Here is a 24276-nt window from a genome sequence, read left to right as displayed (position 1 = left end):
AACCCCGTCTCTACTAAAAATATAAAACATTAGCCAGGCGTGGTGGTGCATGTCTGTAATCCCACCTACTTAGGAGGCTGAGACAGGAGAATCACTTGAACCTGGGAGGTGGAGGTTGCAGTCAGTTGAGATCGCACCACTGCACTCCAGTCTGGGTGACAGAATGAGACTCTGTCTCAAAAATAACTCACCTCAGCTACTTGGTAGACTGAGGCGGGAGGATCGCTTGAGCCTGGAAGGCAGGGATTACAGTGAACGAAGATCACGCCACTGCACTCTAGCCTGGATGACCAAGCGAAACCCTGTCTCAAAAGATAAAAAGAAAGAAGAAAATATTCACCCCTATTTAGATGTTCATTATACTATTCTATTTTCAAATATTTACCATTTTCCATAAAATATTTTAAGCTCATACAAGTTATATTGTTCTTGAAAATAACCAAATATAAACATTCCAATAAAATCTCGAATAAGAATTCATGGGAATAGGGTCAGGCACGGTGGGTCATGCCTTCTAACCCAGGACTTTGGGAGGCTGAGGTAGGCAGATTACTTGAGGCCAGAAGTTCCAGACCAGCCTGGCCAACACGGCAAAACCTCATATCTACTAAAAATAGAAAAATCGGCTGGGTGTGATGGTGCACACCTGTAATCCCAGCTACTCAGGAGGCTGAGGCACCAGAATCACTTGCACCCCAGAGGTGGAGGTTGCGGTGAGCCAAGATTGGCCACTGCACTCCAGTCTGGGCAACAGTGAGACTCTGTCTCAAATTAAAAAAAAAAAAAATTATGGGGACAAATATTAATCATTGCAACTGAAGGGAATAACTGAAGAAGACTTGCAAAGGATTTGAGTTTCAAGTTTGGATTTGAAAGTGCCAGACATGAATTGGTGGAGTAGAAGCTGTGGTGGCTACAAGGAAGACAACAGCAAGCACATTTATAATGGTGGAACCACCTTTACCCACTGAATAATCCAGGAAGCGTTGGAAGTGGGCTTTAAATTCCATGTTAGTCTGGAGATATTTCACAGAAGCACCATGAGCCAGGAAATATCAGCAAGAAATCTTCCAGCCAGCTCTCTTTAGAGGGAAATCTAGCCACCAAGATGAAACTGCACACTTATATCAGCTGATGACCTTAGTAAAATAGCACCAGCCATTTGGTGAACCACTAGCTAGTGGGTATTTGATCAAGGAAGAGGAGACATTCCAGGTTTACTCACCCTCTGACACATCTACTCATTTATGCTATATGTTGACTTTAGCTTTTTTTTTTTTTTTCTTCAGACGGAGTCTCGCTCTGTTACCCAGGCTGGGTCACTGCATTGTGGCCAAATCTCAGCTCACTACAACCTCCGCCTCCTGGGTTCAAGCAATTCTCCTGCCTCAGCCTCCCGAGTAGCTGGGACTACAGGCATGTGCTACCATGCCCGGCTAATTTTTCTATTTTTAGTAGGGACAGGGTTTCACCATGTTGGCCAGGCTGGTCTTGAACTCCTGATCTAAGGTGATCCTCCCACCTCAACCTCCCAAAGTGCTGGAATTACAGGCATGAGCCAGTGTGCGCAGCCAACTTATTTTAGATTCAATGGAGCAGACAAATGTTATAACCATGCAAAATAGGGCTTCACGAAAATCTGAACTATCTTCGCAATAGTCACTATGAGAGAAATAGTGACCAACTCATTTTTTATATAGGAATTTGCTACCACTCTAGGCAGCTCCGTATAAAATTCTAAAATTCTTTAAACTTTTAAAATTTTACCTCATATTAAAGCAGTCAGCCTCCTACTAATGTCTATCCACTGTCCTAGTTTTTTAGACTCATGTTGCACAAAGTTAGTCATATGATCCCACTTGCCTCTATAAGGAGCTCATTTAGTTCAGGCCTCTGGAAGCTCTTTTTTGGATATATTATAAATATTATAACGAATCTCCACTATGTGGCTCCTCTGTACTTCTCCAGCCATCCCCTCCCCCAAAGTCAGGCACGGCCATGTGACTTGCACTAGTCAATGAAAGTGACAAATGTGAGATTACCTAAGATTCTTCTCTGCCATTAGGACTGTGATGTTAGAGTTGCCATCAGTCTGGATCCTGGATCCTGGGGTTAGAAAGATGTGAAGTAAAGCTTCCCGTCTTACAACACATGAGGATAGTGTGGTATAGATGAGAAATAAATTTTTTTTTTTTTTTTGAGACAGTCTCATTCTGTCACCCAGGCTGGAGTGCAGTGGTAAGATGTTGGCTCACTGCAACCTCCAGCTCCTGGGTTCAAATGATTCTCGTATCTCAGCCTCCCAAGTAGCTGAGACTACAGGCATGAGCCAACACGCTTGGCTTTTTGTATTTTTAGTAGAGGGGGGTTTCACCATGTTGACTAGCCTGATCTTGAACTCCTGACCTCAGGTGATCTGCCTGCTTCAGCCTCCCAAAGTGCTGGGATGACAGGCGTGAGCCACTACTCCTAGCCCAGAGAAATAAAACATCACTGAGATTTTTGTTACTGCACCATGATCTAGCTGTAGTAACTGGAAACTACAAAGGTTACTTTTACCTCTGACGAAAAGCTAAGAGAGAACTGAAGAAATAGCATAATCCAAAAAAATCAAGGAAATGGGCCCTTCTACCATGTAGAGGGGCAGGTGTAAAGGATTTAACCTTGCCAAAGAACAGTGTGGCCTTTACTGCTGGCTTCTTGGAAGTAACCTCTAAACCCTTGGGATGTCATGTTTCATAGTGTTTTTGTTTGCCTGGGGCCCTGGGTCATGCAAGATAGTCTAACAATGTGATTTAGTGTGAAAAAGCTGGGTCACATGGTATCAGCTCCACCTCCTGAGGGACTGGAAACTGAAATCAGCCATATGGCTAATTAATCATATCTACATGATGAACTCCAATAAAAACTCTGGATACCAAGGCTCAGATGAGCTTCCCAGACGGGTGCAATTGCTTATGCCTATAATCCCAGCACTTTGGGAGGCCGAAACAGGAGGACTGCTTGAGCCCAGGAGTTGGAGATCACCCTAGGCAACAACATAGGGAGACCCTGCCAATACTAAATAAATAAATAAATAAATAAATAAATAAATAAATAAAAGCCAGGCATGGTGGCACATGCCTGTGGTCCCAACTACTTAGGATGCTGAGGTGGGAAGATTGTTTGAGCCCATGAGGTTGAGGCTGCAGTGAGCTGTAATCACATCACTGTACTCCAGACTGAATGATAGAGCAAGACACTGATTCCAAAATATAATAAACCAGGCACGGTAGTTCATGTGTGAAATCCCAGCATTTTGGGAAGCTAAGGTGAGAGGACGACTTGAGCCCAAGAGTTTGGGGCTACAGTGAGCCATGATCATGACACTGTACTCAAGCCTGAACAAGAGAGCAAGACCTGGACTCAAAAAATATACGAATGAATGAATAAATAAATAGGATAAATAGGATGCTGCTAAGGCCTAACACTTACCTGTTCTTTTTTTTTTTTTTTTTTTTTTTTTGAGACGGAGTCTCCCTCTGTCGCCAGGCTGTAGTGGGGTGGTGTGATCTCGACTCACTGCAACCTCTGCCTCCAGGGTTCAAGCAATTCCCCTGCCTCAGCCTCCCGAGTAGCTGGGACTACAGGTGCACACCACCACGCCAGGCTAATGTTTTCTATTTTAGTAGAGACAGGGTTTCACCACGTCAGCCAGGATGGTCTCAATCTCCTGACCTCGTGATCTGCCCGCCTCAGTCTCCCAAGTTGCTGGGATTACAGGTGTGAGCCACCGCACCCAGTCACTTACCTGTTCTTAAGGTTAAGTTACTCTAGGCCGGGTGCAGTGGCTCACACCTGTAATCCCAGCACTTTGGGAGGCTGAGGCAGGCAGATCACTCGAGGTCAGGAGTTCCAGACCAGTCTGACCAACATGATGAAACCCTGTCTCTACTAAAAATACAAAAAAAAAAAAAAAAAAAAAAATCAGCCAGGCGTGGTGGCACACGCCTGTAATCCCAGCTACTCAGGAGGCAGAGACACGAGAATTGCTTGAACCTGGGAGGCGGAGGTTGAATTGAGCTGAGATTGCACCATTGCACTCCAGCTTGGGTGACCAAAAAAAACAAAAAAAAAAGGTAAAGTTACTCCTTAAATTTAACACTTGCATTAGCATCTACAATAGCAGCATCCTCTTTCCAGTCCCTTTAGCCGCAGAGTGCAAATAATGAAAGCAGTATTGACATATTCTAATAATGCTGCTTGATATGAGCAGGCCAAACAGAAAAAAATTAAAATACCATGTATGTACCACAAACTACATCTTCTATATAGTATTTATTGTTACCAGACAGGCAGGCTTTGGAGTGAAGATAGATACAGACTTAAATGCTAGGTCTGCCACTTACTAGCTGTTGTGACCATAAACAATTCAACAAGTATTTATTTTATTTTATTTTTTTTTTTGAGACGGAGTCTCGCTCTGTCCCCCAGGCTGGAGTGCAGTGGCGCAATTTCATCTCACTGCCAAGTTCCGTCTCCTGGGTTCACACCATTCTCCTCCCTCAGTCTCCCGAGTAGCTGGGACTACAGGCAACGCCACCATGCCCGGCTAGTTTTTTGTATTTTTTAGTAGAGATGGGGTTTCACCATGTTAGCCAGGATGGTCTCGATCTCCTGACCTCGTGATCCACCCGCCTCGGCCTCCCAAAGTGCTGGGATTACTCAACAAGTATTTATTAAATGCAAAACTGAGGATACAAAATATAAGACATGGACTCTGATCTCAGAGAGCTCATATTCCATTGAAATCAATGAAATGGACAATCAAATAGATCATTGGAATTTGGTGTTAAGTGCAACAAAAATGGTGGACCTGATGTTTTTAGGAAATTAACTCAGGTTGGCTTTTTTTTTTTTTTTTTTGAGACAGGGTCTTGCTCTGTTGCCAGGCTGGAATTCTGTGGTGTCATCATGGCTCACTGCAGCCTCAACTTCCCCAGGCTCAGGGGATCTGCTAACCTCAGCCTCCCAAGTATCTGGGACTATGGATGTGTGCCAGGCCAATTTTTGTATGTTTTGTAGACAGGGTTTCCTCATGTTGCCCAAGCTGGTCTTGAAGTCCTGGGCTCAAGCATTCCTCCTGCCTTAGCCTCCCAAAGTGCTGGGATTGCAGGCGTGAACCACTGTACCTGGCCAGATTGGTCTTAATGAGGTGCTATAGTACACACAATACATACACGATATTCTGTCAAATGCAGAGGCTTTTTCAAGGGCATAGGTATTTATCAGTACTTCATTTGCAACAAGATCATACTTAAACAATTTTTTTTTTTTTGTAGAGATGAGGTCTTGCCATGTTGCCAAGGCTAGTCTAAAACTCCTGGCCTCAAGTGATCCCCCAACCTGAGCCTCTCAAAGTGCTGAAATTACAGGCATGAGCCGCTGTGCCTGGAGTACACTTTTATTTATTTGTTTGTTTGAGATAGTCTTGCTCTTTCACTTAGGCTGGAATGCCGTGGCGTGATCTCGGCTCACTGATTCTCCTCTCAGCCTCCGAGTAGCTGGGGTTAAAGGTGCCTGCTGCCACGCCTGGCTAATTTTTGTATTTTTTAATAGAGACAGCATTTCATCACATTGGCCAGGCTGGTCTCAAACTGACCTCAGGTGATCCGCCCGCTTTGGCCTCCCAAAGTGCTGGGATTACAGGCGTGAGCCACCGCATCCGGCCTGGAGTGCACTTTTAAACATCACACTACTCCACTTATCTCCCAACATTTTTTCTTCAAAAGTATACATCCTTGAAATACAATTTGAATTCAGTATAACATTTTTCATTGTTTCTCCAAAAGCATCAGCCTGGCCCAAGGTAGGCCATATCACATAGGCAAATCACCAGTGAATTAGGCTTTTGAATGATAGTGATTATATAAACATGAATAAAAGGAATATTTGTCTCTATCTGGAATTTGGCTGCCTCTAAAGACCTTTCAATTGAGGGTACAAGTGTTTTTGCTTTTGTTTTGTTTTTAAATAGAGATGGGGTCTCCCTGTATTGATCAGACTGGTCTTGAACTCCTGGGCTCAAGCAATCCTCCCACCACTGCCTTGTAAAGTGCTAGGATTACAGGTGTGAGCAACCACACCCAACCCAAGTGTTCTTAAATACTTTCATATACATAGGAAAAAAATGAATCTTGCTTTCTAGATTTTAACTTACCAGTAACAGCTGACTGTCCCTGCTAAATATATAGCTTTATATCAATACTAAAAAGAAAGATAGGGTCTTAGTCTGTTTTAGCTGCTATAACAAAATAATGGACTGGATGGCTTACAAAAGACAAAATTTTATTTCTCTGGAAGCTGGAAAGTCCAAGGTCAAAGTACTGCCGATTTAGTGTCTGGTAGAGAGCCAGCTTTCTGGTTCACAGACAGCTTTTTTTTTTTTTTTTTCTGTGTTCTCACATGGCAGAAGGGGCAAGGGAGTTCACTGGGGTCTCTTTTATAAGGGCACTGATCCCACCAGCCCTGATGACATAATCACCTCCCAAAGGCCTCCAAATACTATCAAGTTGGGGATTAGATTTCAACATCATGAATTTGGGGGTGAGGAAAGGATACAAACATTCAGTGTATAGCAGACAGCATAAGAAAATCTACCCCTATTCACCCATTATAATAATAGTGCCAGCCAACATTCATTGTAGGCTTACCATATGCCAGGCACTATTTTTACATGCTTTAAGCATATTTATGCTTTAAATGTATAATTTCACCTCATCCTCATAACAATCCTAAAATGTATGTATTATATCTGAATTTTATATATGAAGAAACAGATAAAGTGGTCAGGCATGGTGGATCGCACCTGTAATCCCAGCACTTTGGGAGGCCGAGGCGGGTGGATCACCTGAGGTCGGGAGTTCTAGACCACCCTGACCAACATGGAGAGACCCCGTCTCTACTAAAAATACAAAATTAGCTGGGCATGGTGGCATATGCCTGTAGTCCCAGCTACTTGGGAGGCTGAGGCAGGAAAATCACTTGAACCCGGAGGCGGAGGCTGCAGTGAGCTGAGATTGGGCCATTGCACTTCAGCCTGGGCGACAGAGTGAGACTCCGTCTCAAAAAAAAAAAAAAAAAAATTAGCCAGGGGTGGTGGCACGTGCCTGTAATCCCAGCCACTCTGGAGGCTGAGTCAAGAGGATCACTTGAACTGAGAGGCAGAGGTTGCAGTGAGCCCAGATTGCGCCACTGCACTCCAGCCTGCGTGACAGAGTGAGACTCCATCTCAAAAAACAACAACAAAAAACAAAAACCTTACACAAAATAAAATGTTAAAGAAAGGATGAGATGTAGAAAGAAAAAAGAAAAATAAGGCCAGGCGGGTCCAGTGGCTCACGCCTGTAATCCCAGCACTTTGGGAGGGCAAGGTAGGTGGATCATCTGAGGTCAGGATTTCGAGACCAGCCATGGTAAAACCCTGTCTCTCCTAAAATTACAAAAATTAGCCAGGTGTGGTGGCAGGCACTTGTAATCCCAGCTACTTGGGAGGCTAAGGCAGGAGAATCGCTTGAATCCAGGAGGCGGAGCTTGCAGTGAGCAGAGATCAAGGCCACTGCACATCAGCCTGGGCAATAAGAGCAAAACTCCATCTTAAAAAAAAAAAAAAAAAAGCTTCTCAATGACCAGCCAGACATCAGATGTAGAAAATAAATAAATGAGTATAGTCTTCTCACTAAGTTATTTTTATTTAGAAAAATATCTCTTTCATTTTAAAATATTTACTTAACACATATGGGTTGTTAGTTTTGTATAAATATTCTACAACTTAAAAAAATAAAAGGAAAAATAGATCCAGGTGTGGTGGCTCATGCCTGTAATCACAGTAGAGGAAGGATTGCCCGAGGCCAGGAGTCTGAGATTAGCCAGGGCAACATAGCAAGACCCCACTGCTACAAAAAATAAAAAATTAGCCAGGCATGGTAGCACACACCTGTATAGTCCACTTACCTATTCAGGAGACTGAAGTGGGAGGATCACTTGAGCACAGGAGTTTGAGACTACTGTGAGCTATGATCATGCCACTGCACTCCAGCCTGGGCAACAGAAAGAGACCCTGTCTCTAAAAGTAAAATAAAGAAAAAAAAAACAGAAGCTTCAAAATTTTCTTCCTGCTTTTCTTTTTCTTTTTTTTTTTTTTTGAGACGGAATCTCGCTCTGTCGCCCAGGCTGGAGTGCTGTGGCCGGATCTCAGCTCACTGCAAGCTCCACCTCCTGGGTCTATGCCATTCTCCTGCCTCAGCCTCCCGAGTAGCTGGGACTACAGGCACCCGCCACCTCGCCCGGCTAGTTTTTTGTATTTTTTAGTAGAGACGGGGTTTCACCGTGTTAGCCAGGATGGTCTCGATCTCCTGACCTCGTGATCTGCCCGTCTCGGCCTCCCAAAGTGCTGGGATTACAGGCTTGAGCCACCGCGCCCAGCTTCTTTTTCTTTTAAGATGGAGTTACTCTGTCACCCAGGCTAGAGTGCATTGGCACGATCTGGGCTTACTGTAACCTCCACCTCCTGGATTCAAGCAATTCTCCTGCCTCAGCCTCCGAAGTAGCTGGGATTACAGGCATGTGCCACCACACCCTACTAATTTTTTTATTTTTTTAGTAGAGACTGGGTTTCACCATGTTGGCCAGGCTGACACTCCTGACCTCAAGTGATCCACCTACTTCAGCCTCCCAAAGTGTTGGGATTACAAGTGTGAGCCAACACGTCTGGCCTCTTCCTGATTTTCAATAAATTACTGTCATGTACCCCACTTTGGAGACCACAGCTTTAGCTCACAGGCAGTCAAATTCCAAGAGCAAAAGTGAAGATTACCAGTATTTCTCAAACTTAAATGTATATCATAGAATGAGTACCACCCCCAGATACACTTTTTTTTTTTTTAAGACAGTCTTGCTCTTTTGTCCAGGTAGGAGTGCACTGGCATGATCTTGGCTCACTGCAACCTCTGCCTCCTGGGTTCAAGCAATTCTCATGCCTCAGCCTCCTGAGTAGCTGGAATTACAGGTGCACACCACCACGCGGCATTTTTTTTTTTTTTAAACAGAGTTTAGCTCTGTCACCCAGGCTGGAGTGCAGTGGCGTGATCTTGGCTCACTGCAACCTCTGCCTCCCATGTTCAAGCGATTCTCCTGCCTCAGCCTCCCAAGCAGCTGGGACTACAGGCACACACCATCACACCAGCTAATTTTTTTATTTTTGGTAGAGACAGGTTTCACCATATTGGCCAGGCTGGTCTCAAACTCCTGACCTTGTGATCTGCCTGCCTCAGCCTCCCAAAGTGCTGGGATTACAGGAGTGAGCTACCGTACCTGGCCTTGTAGTTTTGATACAGACAGAATTTCATCACGTTGGCCAGGCTGGTCTCAAACTTCTGACCTCAGGTGATCCACCCTCCTCAGCCTCCCAAAGTGCTGGGATTACATGCGTGAGCCACCGTGCCTGACCTCAGATACATTTTTAGGAGCAAAACTAGACCAATAAAAAGTTACAGAGGAATTTATGCTCTCTTTGAAGCTCCCAAGCATCCAGCCCCACCAAGCTTTCCAAATCCTGTGCCACATACACAGGCTGAAGGCTGGTTTGGGGATGGGGAGGACTCTTTTCCAAAGTCAACAGTATGCTTCTGGGCATATCAGCTCCCAGAAGACTGCCTTAGGCAAAGGCACAGAGAAAAGATGCTGCCTTCAAGATTTCTGGGACTGGCTGGAAGGCACTTGAGAGCCTCCTAGGATTTCAGGCCAAAGACACTTTAACATCCAAAGCTGCTACAGAAGTGCCTGAAGTTGCCAGGCTCCTAAAAATCCAGTCACTACCAAGTTCAAATGAAAAGCTTTTTCTGTACAAAGAACATGTTTTTCACACTGAATCCTCTCACATATCCCTTATTCCACAGTATGCAAAGTTGTGAAGAGACTAATATTCAAAACATGGGCAACTAGGTATTCCTATATATTAAAAATGATTAGTTTTTTAAATTCTTAAATTCTATCTTTTAAAGTAATCCTAACATGTGAGAGTAACGTTGAGTTCCAATTCCCCCAAAAGGTTAAACTTCCCTTTTTACTTCATACTTTTTTTCTTCCCAAAAGAACATGGTTAATGCGAAGTTAGAATTTCTTCCTTAAGGCTTGAGTTTGAAAAAAATCATGAACTCCTGTAAGTTGTTGCCATATTTGGAAGAGAACAAGTTCAAGAAAAATAATCAAAAGTAAATTCCTCACCAGTCATGTAACTTGACAGTATGCACTCACACACACATAGCAGCTAAACCATAAGGCACTTTTAAAAGGGAAAGTCAATATTGTGGGGACTTTCTGAAGAATACCTTTACACTTTCTCTTTGCATTCCTACTTGGATCCCTGCCTGAGAAAAATTATAAATTTATATTTTTAGAAGGCCTTCAAATATCCATAACAGTCAACATATCAGGGAATTTTTACCTGGTAAGGGAAACGTAGCTGTCTTTAGCTCCAGAGAGCTGACCTAAGAGTGGAGCAGATGTTTCATTAACCAGTATGTAAGATGTCGCTATACTCCAAGTTAACCATCTCACTCCAGTAAGTTTGTTTTCTGATGGTTACACCCAAACTAAATGGTTAAGACTCTCCCTCACCCCTCTACATACATTTACTCTCTCACTCCTGGTACTTAACACACATAAATAAACACACATGCACCTTTTTAAAAGATAAGCTTTAGTACGCCAGAAGCAGCAGGTATGAGAAAATGTCAGTAGATTCCCATTCGTACGTAAAACTATGTACCAAAATGTGAAGAACTGACAGCTCTAGACTCAAATCTAAGTGGAAGAGTATTTGAATGGCCCACATTGGGCTAGCCACTCAGAACTCTTGCCTGCTTTAAGAACTTAGCATGGGCCGGGCGCGGTGGCTCAAGCCTGTAATCCCAGCACTTTGGGAGGCCGAGACGGGCGGATCACAAGGTCAGGAGATCAAGACCATCCTGGCTAACACGGCGAAACCCCGTCTCTACTAAAAACACAAAAAATTAGCCGGGCGTGGTGGCGGGCGCCTGTGGTCCCAGCTACTCGGGAGGCTGAGGCAGGAGAATGGCGGGAACCCGGGAGGCGGAGCTTGCAGTGAGCTGAGATCTGGCCACTGCACTCCAGCCTGGGCAACAGAGCGAGACTCCGTCTCAAAAAAAAAAAAAAAAAAAGAACTTAGCATGATCTGGCCGGGTGCCATGGCTCACACCTGTAATCCCAGCACTTTGGGAAGCCAAGGCGGGTGGATCACTTGAGGTCAGGAGTTCGAGACCAGCCTGGCCAACATGGTGAAACCCCATCTCTACCATAAAAACACAAATTCAAAATACAAATTCACCAGGCATGGTGGTGAGTACCTGTAACCCCAGCTACTCAGGAGGCCATGGCAGGACAATCACTTGAACCTGGGAGGCGGAGGTTGCATGGAGCCGAGATTGCGCCACTATACTCCAGCCTGGGCAAAAGAGCGAGACTCCATCTCAAAAAAAAAAAAAAAAAAAAAAGAACTTAGCATGATCTATAAAGCAGCAAAATGGCACACTTTACTAAATAAAGTGTAGCTATTTATCCTAGACTTCATTTAGACAACAATTTCCCCACAACCTCCTATTTTAAACAATATGCTAGTCAAATCAAAGGATTTTGGCTGATGGCTTTATAAATCAAAGCATGGCACCAAGAGTAAAAAGAGGTCAGAAACAGCTGAGTTACAACTTTGGCGGTTTTCCTAGTTTGTGCTTCCCAAGATTCTGCTGTGTTACTCAGAAGCTGACTCCACAGCTAGCTGAATAAAATTTATAAATCCTAAGTATTCAATAGCTGGTTCTCCTCCAATTCTATACATAGGAACTGCCTGACTCAAAAGAAAGATTAGGCCGGGTGTGGTGGCTCATGCCCGTAATCCCAGCACTTTGGGAGGCCGAGGCGGGCAGATCACGTCAGGAGATCGAGACCATCCTGGCTAACATGGTGAAACCCCGTCTCTACTCAAAATACAAAAAATTAGATGGGTGTTGTGGCATGTGCCTGTAGTCCCAGTTACTCAAGAGGCTGAGGCAGGAGAACCACTTGAACCTGGGAGGTAGAGGTTGCAATGAGCTGAGATTGCCACTGCACTCCAGCCTGGGCAACAGAGCAAGACTCTGTCTCAAAAACAAAAACAAAACAAAACAAAACCAAAAAAGATTATCAGTCACATGTGCATTGTGTATACCAACAAAAGCAATGAGACATGAAATATATCAAATAGTAAAGTGTCCAAAAGGAGTAAAGGAGAACTTAGCTACTATTCTTTCATTCTACATATCCCCCTTTTTTTTTTCTTTTTTTCTTTTTTGAGATTGAGTTGCGCTCCTGTTGTCCAGGCTGGAGTGCAATGGCATGATCTTGGCTCATTGCAACCTCTGCCTCCCAGGTTCAAGCGATTCACCTACCTCAGTCTCCTGAGTAGCTGGGATCACAGGCATGTGCCACCACACCTGGCTAATTTTGTATTTTTAGTAGAGACGGGGTCTCTCCATGTTGGTCAGGCTGGTCTTGAACTCCTGACCCCAGGTGATCCGCCTGCCTCAGCCTCCCAAAATGCTGGGATTACAGGCATGAGTCACAGAACCCAGCCTACATATCCATTTTGTAAGAGTGTCACTGTGGCAAAACCCCAACTGGCAAATGAACCTATTATTTCACCTATATTTCTCTTACACTAAATACAATGAACATAAAAGACTTAAGAGGTGTCTTCAGGAAGACATTTTTGGAACAGAATTATAAATACTTTGGGTAATAAGTTGCTAGAATTTTTAAAATAAAAATACAGAGAGTATAATATTTCTCTCACCAATATAAACAAAATTAGAGAAACAGAAGAAAAAGCATTTGAGGAAAGATAATTTTAAGAAAGTGCAGATTGAATTCGAATTAATTTTATTTTATAAGGAATTTAGAAAACATGAGCAAATATTCATATTGCATTAAAAAAACAAAGTCTGTATATCATTCAAATTTTAAGTCAGTGTGACACTAAAAAATGTACTAACAAATATGTTTCATTTTAGAACAAAATTGTATCAGTGGCTTACCACAACTGATATACAAACACAAAGAAAATGCTAAGATGATGTGAAACTGAATCTCAAAGTGATCCAGTCGGATGAAGGGAGCACCAATTATCATTGATGTGGGACTGCCATATATTCTACCAAAGAAAACAAACTACCACTAGGTGATAACGATGAGCAAATAAATAAACTAGAGGGAGGGAATGAGCCCACAATTCCTGGAATTTTACAGTAAGTGGTTTATTTGTTTTTGTTGTTACATGTCTTTTGTCTGTTTCTTCCTTCAAGAATTTAAGTGGATGTGTGAAGGATCCAAGAATACTTCCCAGGCATATCTTACTTTTTCAGGAAGAATAACTTTATACTGAAGAAATAATGATTAATACTCCCTATCACTTCAGCTACTGAATATACTATTGAAATTATTTAACAACTATGCTTTTTTTTTTCTTTTTAAAAAACTGTAAGTCAAGAATATTTAAAGAATGAAAGTCTCTTCATTTAAGAAACACACAGTCGTCCTTTGGTATCCGAGGGGGACTGATTGCAGGACACCCCTTAAACCCCTCCTCTGTACCAAAATCCATGGATGTTCAAGCCTCTTATATGAAATGGCTTGCTATTTGCATACAACCTATGCACATCCTCCTGTATACTTTAACTCACTTTTACTTAAAATATCTAACACAATGTAAATGTTATAGTAAAACTGTTTTACAGCCGCTAAACTGTATTTTAAATTTTTTACATTAGTTTTTCTTCTTTTTTTTTTCTATTTTTGATCGGTGGTTGGTTTAATCTGTGGGTGTGAAACCCTTGGATATAAAAGGCTGACTTTATTTAACTCCTGAAAAAAGTTCTTTTTTGAAAAGTGACAATAACATGAAGTTAATACATCAGGAGTCTTGAAAAGAATATTAGGTAATCCAATTATAACAATTTAAATTAGAATATTCAGGAACTGTATCTTGAAGGCTCAAAAATAGAATTTATTTATTTATTTATTTATTTATTTATTTATTTATTTATTTATTTATTTTGAGATAGTCTTACTCTGTCGCCCAGGCTGGAGTGCAATGGTGTGATCCTGGCTCAGATTCTCCTGCCTCAGCCTCCTGAGTAGCTGGGACTACAGGCGCCTACCACCATGCCGACTGATTTTTGCATTTTTAGTAGAGACAGTGTTTTGCCATGTTGTCCAGGCTGGTCTTGAACTTCTGATCTCAAGTGATCTGCCCACCTCGGCCTCCCAAATTGCTGGGATTACATGTGTGAGCCACTACGCCCAGCCTCAAAAATACAATTTATGATTCCTTGTGAATTATATTTCACTAAGATGAAGCACATCTAAGTTTAAAACTTGGGTACCATTATGTTTCACAATTTTTGAGAAAGAAAATTCACAACCTACTCAATAATCCTGAAGAAAAATCAGATTAAAAGTAGTAGGATATTTGTAAATACAACATGTATAGATGTATAATGAAACACTTTCTAGAAGGAAAAGTTATCATATTTAGTATTTATAGGCTACACTCTTTCTTTTAAGGGAGATTATAAAAGAGGAGCTAGGTATGGAGCCAGAAGTTGTGAGGTATTTACTCAAAGTAGTAAATACTAAAACTCTTTGTACAGTTTTACACTCAGTGTAAAGAAATGCAAAAAATCCTTATACTACTAAATCTTTACTTGTATAAAAACCGAAATTAGTCCAACTACTTTTTGCCCATTTATGATGATAAAAATTGAAACAAAAACTCTCAACCTATTTTGTAAGACTTCTATTATAACATTCTTAAATCCAGTTCATATTGTTCCACAGAGTCATGTAACATTTAAGCTCAAGGTGGGGACACAAAATAAGACAGTGAATTTTACCTTTTCTTAGGAAATGATCACAATTTCATTGAAAGTACAGGATAAAGTGAATAGCCCCTTAACGACTTGTGTACTTTATTGTCTTCAATAGAAAGTTCAAATATTTCCATTTTTTAAACCTCTAGAATATTATCCGGACATTTAAAATATTGATATTTAAGTTTACATTAAAGGACATCACACTCTGAAAACAGGCCGGCTTTAAATATAGTTTGATTGATTGTGGGGGTACTTACGGACAGATTTCTTTACCAAATACTAGTTTCTTGTATTTTAAAAAAATCAGCAAGACAGAATTTTTAAAAATCTTAATTTACAATACATTGTAAACTGCAGACTGCAACTGCCACATCTATCATAGACCAGCACAGGTAAAAATCTTTTTTCCGGATGTCTATAAGACTTTGTATCTTCCTTTATTTGTTGGTTGGTATGAATTTTGCTGTAATAGGAAATAAAAGATATGTCATCAGAGAAAGCAAAACAAACAACAACAACAAAAAACCAACCAACCAACCAAACAAACCCAAAAGGGAAATATTTAAGATCATTTCTTTTGCTAACTTGTAAAACTATTGGTTATTTAAAATTTTAAATGTTAATATTACTGCACTGAGAAAGGAAAAACTATTCAATAACTAATGATTTCTCTGTTCACTTAACTATTCCTTAACAACTATGTTTTGAAATCAACTTAATGGTGGTAGCATCTATGGGCACAAGATTCTTTTCTATCACTCCTTGTTGAAATAGTCTTAAGCACGTGATTGAACAGCTGTTTTACTTTTTCCCTCTTGTTTTCTGAACCCTCTTTTCATTAAACTTCTAACCCCCCCGCCAAAAAAAGGAATGCTCTCTGAGGGGAGTTTTAGAAAAGCTCTCAGAAGTACACTTAGAGAAAAGACGTTTCCTTTCAAAGGAAATGTACACACTGTAGGGAGTGTTCATAAGCTGCAACCGGCACTAAAGACACAAGGACATATCTACCTCCACTGCAAAGGCAGTCTGTAAAGGGCTTTTTCCAAAATCAAATTAAGTCATTGTTTAAGTTTAAAGACACTGACAACACCATGTGTTGGCAAAGATGTAGAACAACTGTAATTTTCATACACTGCTTGATTAAGTGTGAATTGATGTAACCTCTTTGGAAAACTATCTGGCAATACCTAGCCTATAATTAACAATTCTACTCCAAGGTATATACCCAAGAAAAAATCATGCTAATATATTCCAAATGCACATGGAATAATGTTCACAGAAGTGTTATTCATAAAAACAAAAAAGGAATAGCCCTCAAATCCAATATATAAATATAAATCAACTGTTATACATTCATATAAATATTATATGGCCATGAAAATGAGTGAATTATTGCTACATGCAATAACACGGACCGATCTCCTCAAAATGTTGATTGAAGGAAACTAGATGCAAAAGGTGCAAACACGTGATTCCACTTATGTGGAGTTCAAAAATAAGGAAAACTAATCTATGATTTTAAAATTCACAATATGGGGCTGGGCACGGTGGCTCACGCCTGTAATCCCAGCACTCTGGGAGGCCGAGGCAGGTCAATCATGAGGTCAGGAGTTTGAGACCAGCCTTGCCAACATAGTGAAACCCCGTCTCTACTAAAAATACAAAATATTAGCCAGGTGTGGTGGCAGGCACCTGTAATCCCAGCTACTTAGGAGGGTGAGGCGGAGGTTGCAGTGAGCCGAGATCGCGCCATTGCACTTCAGCTCAGATGACAGGGCAAGACTCCGTCTCAAAAAAAAAAAAAAAAAAAAAAAAAATTCAAGGTACAGTTTTGTTGCGGGGAGATGAATAGTGATAAGAATGGACACGGAGAAGACTTCTGGGATATTAGTAATGTTTTTTATTTCTTGATCTGGGTAGTGATTACACTGGTATGCTTATTACTTTGTGAAAATTCATCAAACTATATGTTTATGATTTGCGTACTTGTCTGTATTTATATTTCAATAAAACACTTATTAAAACAAAACAAATGAAACTTTAAGGTTTTCACTCACCAGCCGGATCAGCTCTTCTTTTATGAGCCTGGTGATTTCTGCCTTTGCTTTCTGCACAGCCAGTTCATTGGCACCTGGTGATTGAGTGGAAAGCATATTATTCACACTACTAAAATTACACTGTGTTTACCCATATCATGGAGGTCCAGGAAGAAACACTGTAGGTGACTTTTAGAAACATTGTACTGCCTGCCAAGATGGCCATTTAATGCCTGGTGGAACATTACCCACATTATATAATGGCTGCTTATTATTTTGATTACTTTCAGAGTTTCAAATGTAACCACTGAGGTCATATTATGTGTTAAGAGTTCCTAGTATGGTAACTAAAAAGAGTGGAATAAAAAGACTATTAGCGATTTGTCCAGAAGATAGTAAGAGAAGGCTACAGGGAAATATAACTTCCTTGGTTTATTCATTTAGCAAGTATTTATTAGACATTTATTATTTACACTGAAGTCTGCAAATGTTTCAGAAGGGTGACGTACGAACAAAATCTTTAAAATGAAAGGAGGACTAGCCATTTGGAGGGAGGAAAGATACCAGGAAGAGTATTTTGCAAGAAGAATTACATATGTAGTGGTACAGAGTTAAGACAAGCATGCTTAATTACTGAAGAGTAAGAGAAGTGTAGCCTGGTTGGAAAATGTGTGAAAGAACACGGCAAAATAGCTGACTAGATGAGGCAGGCTGCAGACATTCATTCACAGTTATTAATTTCACAAAAATTAAGCACTTGCCTCTCACATACTGTGAGAGATTTAATATATAAAGAACAAATTCATGCTCTTTAAAAGCGTACAGATTAGCAAAACAAACTTGTAAAGACATTACAACAGGATGAATAGGAAGTAGTTTACTAAATTCACTTTTATTTATTTATTTATTTATTTATTTTTTTTTTTTTTTTGAGACGGAGTCTCACGCTGTTGCCCAGGCTGGAGTGCAGTGGCGCGATCTCGGCTCACTGCAAGCTCCGCCTCCCGGGTTCCCGCCATTCTCCTGCCTCAGCCTCCTGAGTAGCTGGGACTACAGGCGCCCGCCACCGCGCCCGGCTAATTTTTTGTATTTTTAGTAGAGACGGGGTTTCACAGTGGTCTCGATCTCCTGACCTTGTGATCCGCCCGCCTCGGCCTCCCAAAGTGCTGGGATTACAGGCTTGAGCCACCGCGCCCGGCCCTAAATTCACTTTTAAATACCATTTTTAGGAAGCTTTTCCTGACTCTTCGAGGCAGTTAAGTGTTTTCTTCTTTAGTGTTCTCACAATATTGTATTTATACCATCACAAGAGCACATTTTTGAGGTAGAATGGACAAGATATTTTTTCTGATGGGATGTGAACAGTGGAAAAGAGAAACAAGATATTAAGAGCTGGCTGGCAAGTGAAAAAAGGTAGAAGTAATAAAAGAATATATTGATTCCAGGAGGAAAAACAGGTGTTTTTTGGATAGTGATACTGGGTGAAATTTAATTCTAAAATTGCTGTAGTTGAGGTGCTCTTTGGACATCCAGTTGAAAATATAAATGAGGTCAATGGAAATATGGACTAGAAGTTTAGAAGTGGCAGAGATCAGAGAGCCATCAAGGGTAGGCTGGGTAGAATCTGGAGCCAATAGACAATGCCAGTGAGTAGGAAAGTACAGATAGGCACCACATTGCACGCTGAGAAGAGAAAAAGAGCTTAATCAAAGAAAACTAAAGACTGAAATGTCTAAGAACAAAAGGAGCACTGGGTCTGCAATGTAGAGAGCTATATTTTTATCATTTTGTATATTAAAAAACACAAATGAGGGAAAGATTTATAATAAATTAGAAAATTTCCCCCCGTATTAGAAATAAGTAACTTTTCTGTCCCAAGAGAGAGACAGAGACAGAGACAGAAAGAGGCAGAAACAGTTTCACGACAGGAAGGAAAGAATCAAGGCTATGGCTATGAAGTCATAGCAACATATCTAATTTAAATCCTCTACCTCCACTAGCCACGAACCACAACATTATAAAACTATGTGGGGAAGGTGAGTGCCAGAAGGGAAAAGAAACGGAAGAATCAAGACCCAAGTCAGACTGAAAATTACAACAAAAAATGAAATTTAGGAGGAAAACACATTGCTTGGTACGAGTTGGTGTGAAGTTTGTTGATACTTTTGTGCAACTTTAAAAAGAAGGAAAATGACACTCTCACCTAGATTTAACTGGTAAATTAATTTTCCTACTTTTGTCAGAGCCCGAGAATTTCGACCACTTTAAATTCTGACTTATGTAACTTCTTGTAATAGGTTACATATGTTTATAAGCAGCCATGAAAAAAAGGGCATTTCCTTTCATTGATCCTAAAACAACTCTGGCTGCTTTTAAGGGATTCTCCACTAGTAAAAAGAGAGAGTCATGGAATAGGCTATATAAATTATACAGGCTGACTAGGCATGTAAGTCCTTCCTGTTCTCCTTCCCTTTGCCTGGTGGGATGCCTGGAGCTGCTGACCCAAACAGAGCCTCCAAGGAGCCAGCCAGGCAGTGGGGTCCCTCCAATTACAGAACTAGAAACAGATGACACTAGGCTCCTTCCACAGTAGCAACACCTGTTTTCATCCTGTTAAGTGTTGAGTTTGGAGTTTCAAAAAGTAAATGATCCTTTAAAAAATCTAATTACCTCTGAAAATTCTAAAAGCTTTAGATCATTTAAATTGCCAAACCCTAGCTCTTATTCAGTATCATTATATTTCTTTTCTATTTTTTGGAGATGCAGTTTCGCTGTTTTTGCCCAGGCTGAAGTGCAGTGGTGCCATCTCAGCTCACTGCAACCTCTGCCTTCCGGTTTCAAGCAATTCTCTTGCCTCAGCCTCACCAGTAGCTGGGATACAGGCTCCCGCCACCATGCCTGGCTGATTTTTGTATTTAGTAGAGACAGGGTTTCACTATGTTGGCCAGGCTGGTCTCAAACTCTTGACCTTGTGATCCACCCACTTCGGCCTCCCAAACTGCTGAGATTATAGGCGTGAGCCACCGTGCCCAGCCATTATCATTATATTTCTAGATTATTCTTAAGATTTGCTTTCAACAAAGTTGCCTTTTTACTGGGGAGACCTGCTTAGATTATTATAAAAATTAGATGTTATTTCCTGAGTGTAAATTGACGGTGGAGACAAATGACCAGAACCATTCTTGATGAAAAAAAAACTACATCAGAGCTGTGGAATCAGTGAATATCTCACTTCACATCACTTGGTAGTAAAGATGTGTTCTGATAAAGTTACACATAAGCTGAAGTTTGATATATCAACTATACCATACCAAGCAAACATTGCATTTAAATTAATAAATGAATTACGAAAAGAATCCTTTTTCAAAGCAAATAATCGTGTCTCTCATTTGCCTCTTTATAAGACAAGCAGTTAAAATACTGGCCGGGCACAGTGGCTCACGCCTGTAATCCCAGCGCTTTGGGAGGCCAAGACAGGTGGATCACGAGGTCAGGAGATCGAGACCATCCTGGCTAACATGGTAAAACCCCGTCTCTACTAAAAAATACAAAAAATCAGCCAGGCGTGGTGGCGGGCGCCTGTAGTCCCAGCTACTCAGGAGGCTGAGGCAGGAGAATGGCGTGAACCCAGGAAGCGGAGCTTGCAATGATCCAAGACTGTGCCACTGTACTCCAGCCTGGGCGACAGAGTGAGACTCCGTCTCAAAAAAAAAAAAAAAAACAAACCCAGAAACAAGAGTAAATCAAAATGGCACACAAGAAAATATTGCTCTGACACGGTGGGGTGCAGTGGCTCACACCTGTAATCCCGGCACTTTGGGAGGCCAAGGCAGGTGGATCACCTGAGGTCAGGAGTTTGAGATCAGCCTGACCAACAGGGTGAAACCTCATCTCTATTAAAAAAACCAAAAACTAGCTGGGCATGGTGGGGGGTGCCTGTAATCCTAGCTACTCAGGAGGCTGAGGTACGAGAATTACTTGAACCCGGGAGGTGGGAGTTGCAGTGAGTCTAGATTGTGCCACTGTACTCCAGCCTACACAACAGAGTGAGATTTTGTCGAGGAGAGGAGAGGAGAGGAGAGGAGAGGGGAGGGGAGGGGAGGGGAGGGGAGGGGAGGGGAGGGGAGGGGAGGGGAGGGGAGGGGAGGGGAGGGGAGGGGAGGGGAGGGGAGGGGAGGGGAGGGGAGGGGAGGGGAGGGGAGGGGAGGGGAGAAAGGAAAGGAAAAGATTAACACAGAAAAGGCAGTAACTGAGATCTTTTATAATGCAGGCATTTACAGCTAAAAATTTCTCTCTAAGCACTGCTTTCACTGAATCCTGTAAGTTTCACTGAAGACTGAACCATATAATGGTTAAAATGGACAAACTTTTGCTATATGAATTTTACCTTAATGTAAGTCCTAAATAGCAAAACACTGCTACAGATTTTAAAAATAATTCCAAATGGAGACAGTACAATCAAAAAGTAAGAGGTCCAGCCTGGCCAACATGGTGAAACCCCATCTCTACCCCAAAATACAAAAATTAGCCAGGTGTGGTAGCACATGCCTGTGGTTCCAGCTACCCGGGAGGCTGAGGCATGAGAATCGCGTGAACCCTGGAGGCGGAGGTTGTAATAAGCCAAGATCATGCCACTGCACTCCAGCCTGGGCGATAGAGTGCTGAACCCTATACTGACAACAATGCTATGGTGTCAAGGAAATGAAGCCAGAACAGATGGTTCTATTATCTAACAGTTTAGTTCTGTCTTGCTTCCATTACATATGATGCCAGAAAACAAAAAGAAAAACCACTTAAAATGTCAATAACAAAGATGTTCAGATTAAACATAAATAAAGTAGGCAGGGCACGGTGGCTCATGCCTGTAATCCCAGCACTTTGGGAGACCAAGGCGGGTGGACCATGAGGTCAGGAGTTCGAGACCAGCCAGGCCAGCATGGTGAAACCCCGTCTCTACTAAAAATACAAAAATGAGCCTGGCGTGGTGGCGCATGCCTATAATCCCAGCTACTCGGGAGGCTGAGGCAGAAGAACTGCTTAAACCCAGGAGGCGGAGGTTGCAGTGAACCAAGATTATGCCACCGCACTCCAGCTCTGGGCAACAGAGCAAGACTCCGTCTTGGCGGAAAAAACAAAACAAAACAAAAATCAAAAACATATAGTGACAGGGTGTCCTACTATGCAGCGGAGTAACACATCAGAAAAAATAAAATAGGCTGGGCACAATGGCTCATGACTGTAATCCTAGCATTTTGGGAGGCTGAGCGGGGGCGGGTCCCTTGAGCTCAGGAGTTCGAGACCAGCCTGGGCAACATAACACAACCCCTTCTCTACAAAAAAGACAAAAAAATAAGCCAGGTGTGGTGACACGTTACTGTAGTCCCAGCTACTTAGGGGTGTTGAGGTGGGAGGATCACTTGAGCCCAGAAGGTTGAGGCTACAGTGGGCTGAGACTGTGCCACTGCGCTCCAGCCTGGGTGACAAAATAAGACCGTCTCAAAATAAATAAAGATGGAAATTGCCTCTGGAATGAATTCATTCATGAATGTATGAAATAAAGTTAAAAACCAAACCTGGTTGCTGTTAGATAATGTATTTGTCTACTTGTTATTTTGTTAAAGGTATAAACTTTCATGGGCATAACTTCACAGGCAATATTTGCCTAGATAAACATTCATTAAGTGGACTAATACATTTGATTTACTTCCCAACCTAAACTTAGGCCAGAATATTCCACTTACCAGAAGCATAAACAGGTCAGTCCTTAAAATATAAGTTTTATTTTTCAAATTTGACTAAATTGCCAAAACTGAGTCTCACAAACAGATCATTGACCTTTGCATGTGTACTGAAATTCTTCTAAATAAAGACCTCAAATGTCATGAGATTTTTTTTTTCAGAGGTGTTCCTTACTTCCAGTTCTCTCTAGAATTTACCTCGCATGCTCTTTGTGTTTATTACATCTACATTAACCTTGATCTAAATTCAAGATTGAAACAACCAACAATACATACTTTCAATAGCCAAGTAAATCTTCCGCTCGCCTTCCTTGGGTTCTTTACCAGGAGGGAAGTATGTTCCTCTGATTGTAATTGCGGCTTCAGAGTATTCACTGATCCTCTGCAGAGCTTCCTTAGAGGTAACTTTCCACCTAGCAGTCTAAAAGAAAAGGTAAGGAAAAGAAAAACCACTTCACAACAGGACAAAAAAATCCAGGAGTGCTGACAATGACTAGGCTGGCTGGTATCATATTACGGTCAGTATTTTTTTTTGAGACAGAGTTTCGGTCTTGTTGCCTGGGCTGGAGTGCAATGGCGCAATCTCAGCTCACTGCAACCTCTGCCTCCCGGGTTCAAGCGATTTTCCGCCTCAGCCTCCCGAGTAGCTGGGATTACATGTATGCACCACCACATCAGGTTAACTTTTGTATTTTTAGTAGAGATGGCATTTCTCCATGTTGGTCAGGCTGGTCTCGAACTCCCAACCTCAGGTGATCCGCCCACCTTAGCCTCCCAAAGCGCTGAGATTCCTAGGTGAGAGCCACCATGCCCGGCCCTATGGTCAATACTGAGATCACTATTGGCCGGGCGTGGTGGCTCACGCCTGTAATTCCAGCACTTTGGGAGGTTAAGATGGCGGATCACCTGAGGTCAGGAGTTCGAGACCAGGCTGACCAACATGGAGAAACTCCATCTCTACTAAAAATACAAAAATTACTCAGGCGTGGTGGTGCATGCCTGTAATCCCGGCACTTTGGGAGGCCGAGGTGGGCAGATGACCTAAGGTCAGGAGTTTGAGACCAGCCTGATCAACAGGGTGAAACCCCGTCTCTATTAAAAATACAAAAATTAGCTGGGCATGGTGGCGCATGCCTGTAATCCCAGCTACTCGGGAGGCTGAGGGAGGAGAATCGCTTGAACCCGGAGGCAGAGGTTGTGGTGAGTCAAGATCGCACCATTGTACTCCAGCCTAGGCAGTAAGAGCAAAACTCCGTCTCAAAAAAACAAAAAAAAACAAAGATCATTATTAATACATACCTGCATCATAAGTTCATTTAGAGCCTAATGTACCTTGAACATATTCATAAAAATCAAATTTCTATTGTTATATCCTTCGTTTAGGTAAAAAGTGAAAGAGCTACTAAAATGTTCATGGGTTTTAAAGATGAGATTTTTCCTCCTAAAGAAGAGTTTCGCCGAGCGTGGTGGCTCAAGCCCGTAATCTCAGCACTTTGGGAGGCCGAGACGGGCGGATCACGAGGTCAGGAGATCGAGACC

The 24276-nt window shown here is 41.9% G+C and overlaps 1 protein-coding gene across 2 annotated transcripts in view; it reads right to left on the bottom strand.

The window, feature by feature from the left end:
* Positions 1–14687: 14687 nt before the first annotated feature.
* Positions 14688–24276, bottom strand: part of DDX46 (DEAD-box helicase 46) — a 76402-nt gene continuing 66813 nt past the window's right edge. The window contains 3 exon segments of one of the 2 annotated variants that reach the window (NM_001261180.1): positions 14688–15426; positions 17021–17094; positions 23014–23158. In NM_001261180.1, the coding sequence (NP_001248109.1) occupies positions 15379–15426; positions 17021–17094; positions 23014–23158 (267 nt within the window). In that variant the 3' untranslated portion in view covers positions 14688–15378. 2 annotated transcript variants of the gene reach the window in all.

Source organism: Macaca mulatta, chromosome 6, assembly GCF_049350105.2.
Source record: "Macaca mulatta isolate MMU2019108-1 chromosome 6, T2T-MMU8v2.0, whole genome shotgun sequence".
Lineage (NCBI taxonomy): Eukaryota > Metazoa > Chordata > Mammalia > Primates > Cercopithecidae > Macaca > Macaca mulatta.
This window is presented reverse-complemented; position numbering and strand designations above follow the sequence as displayed.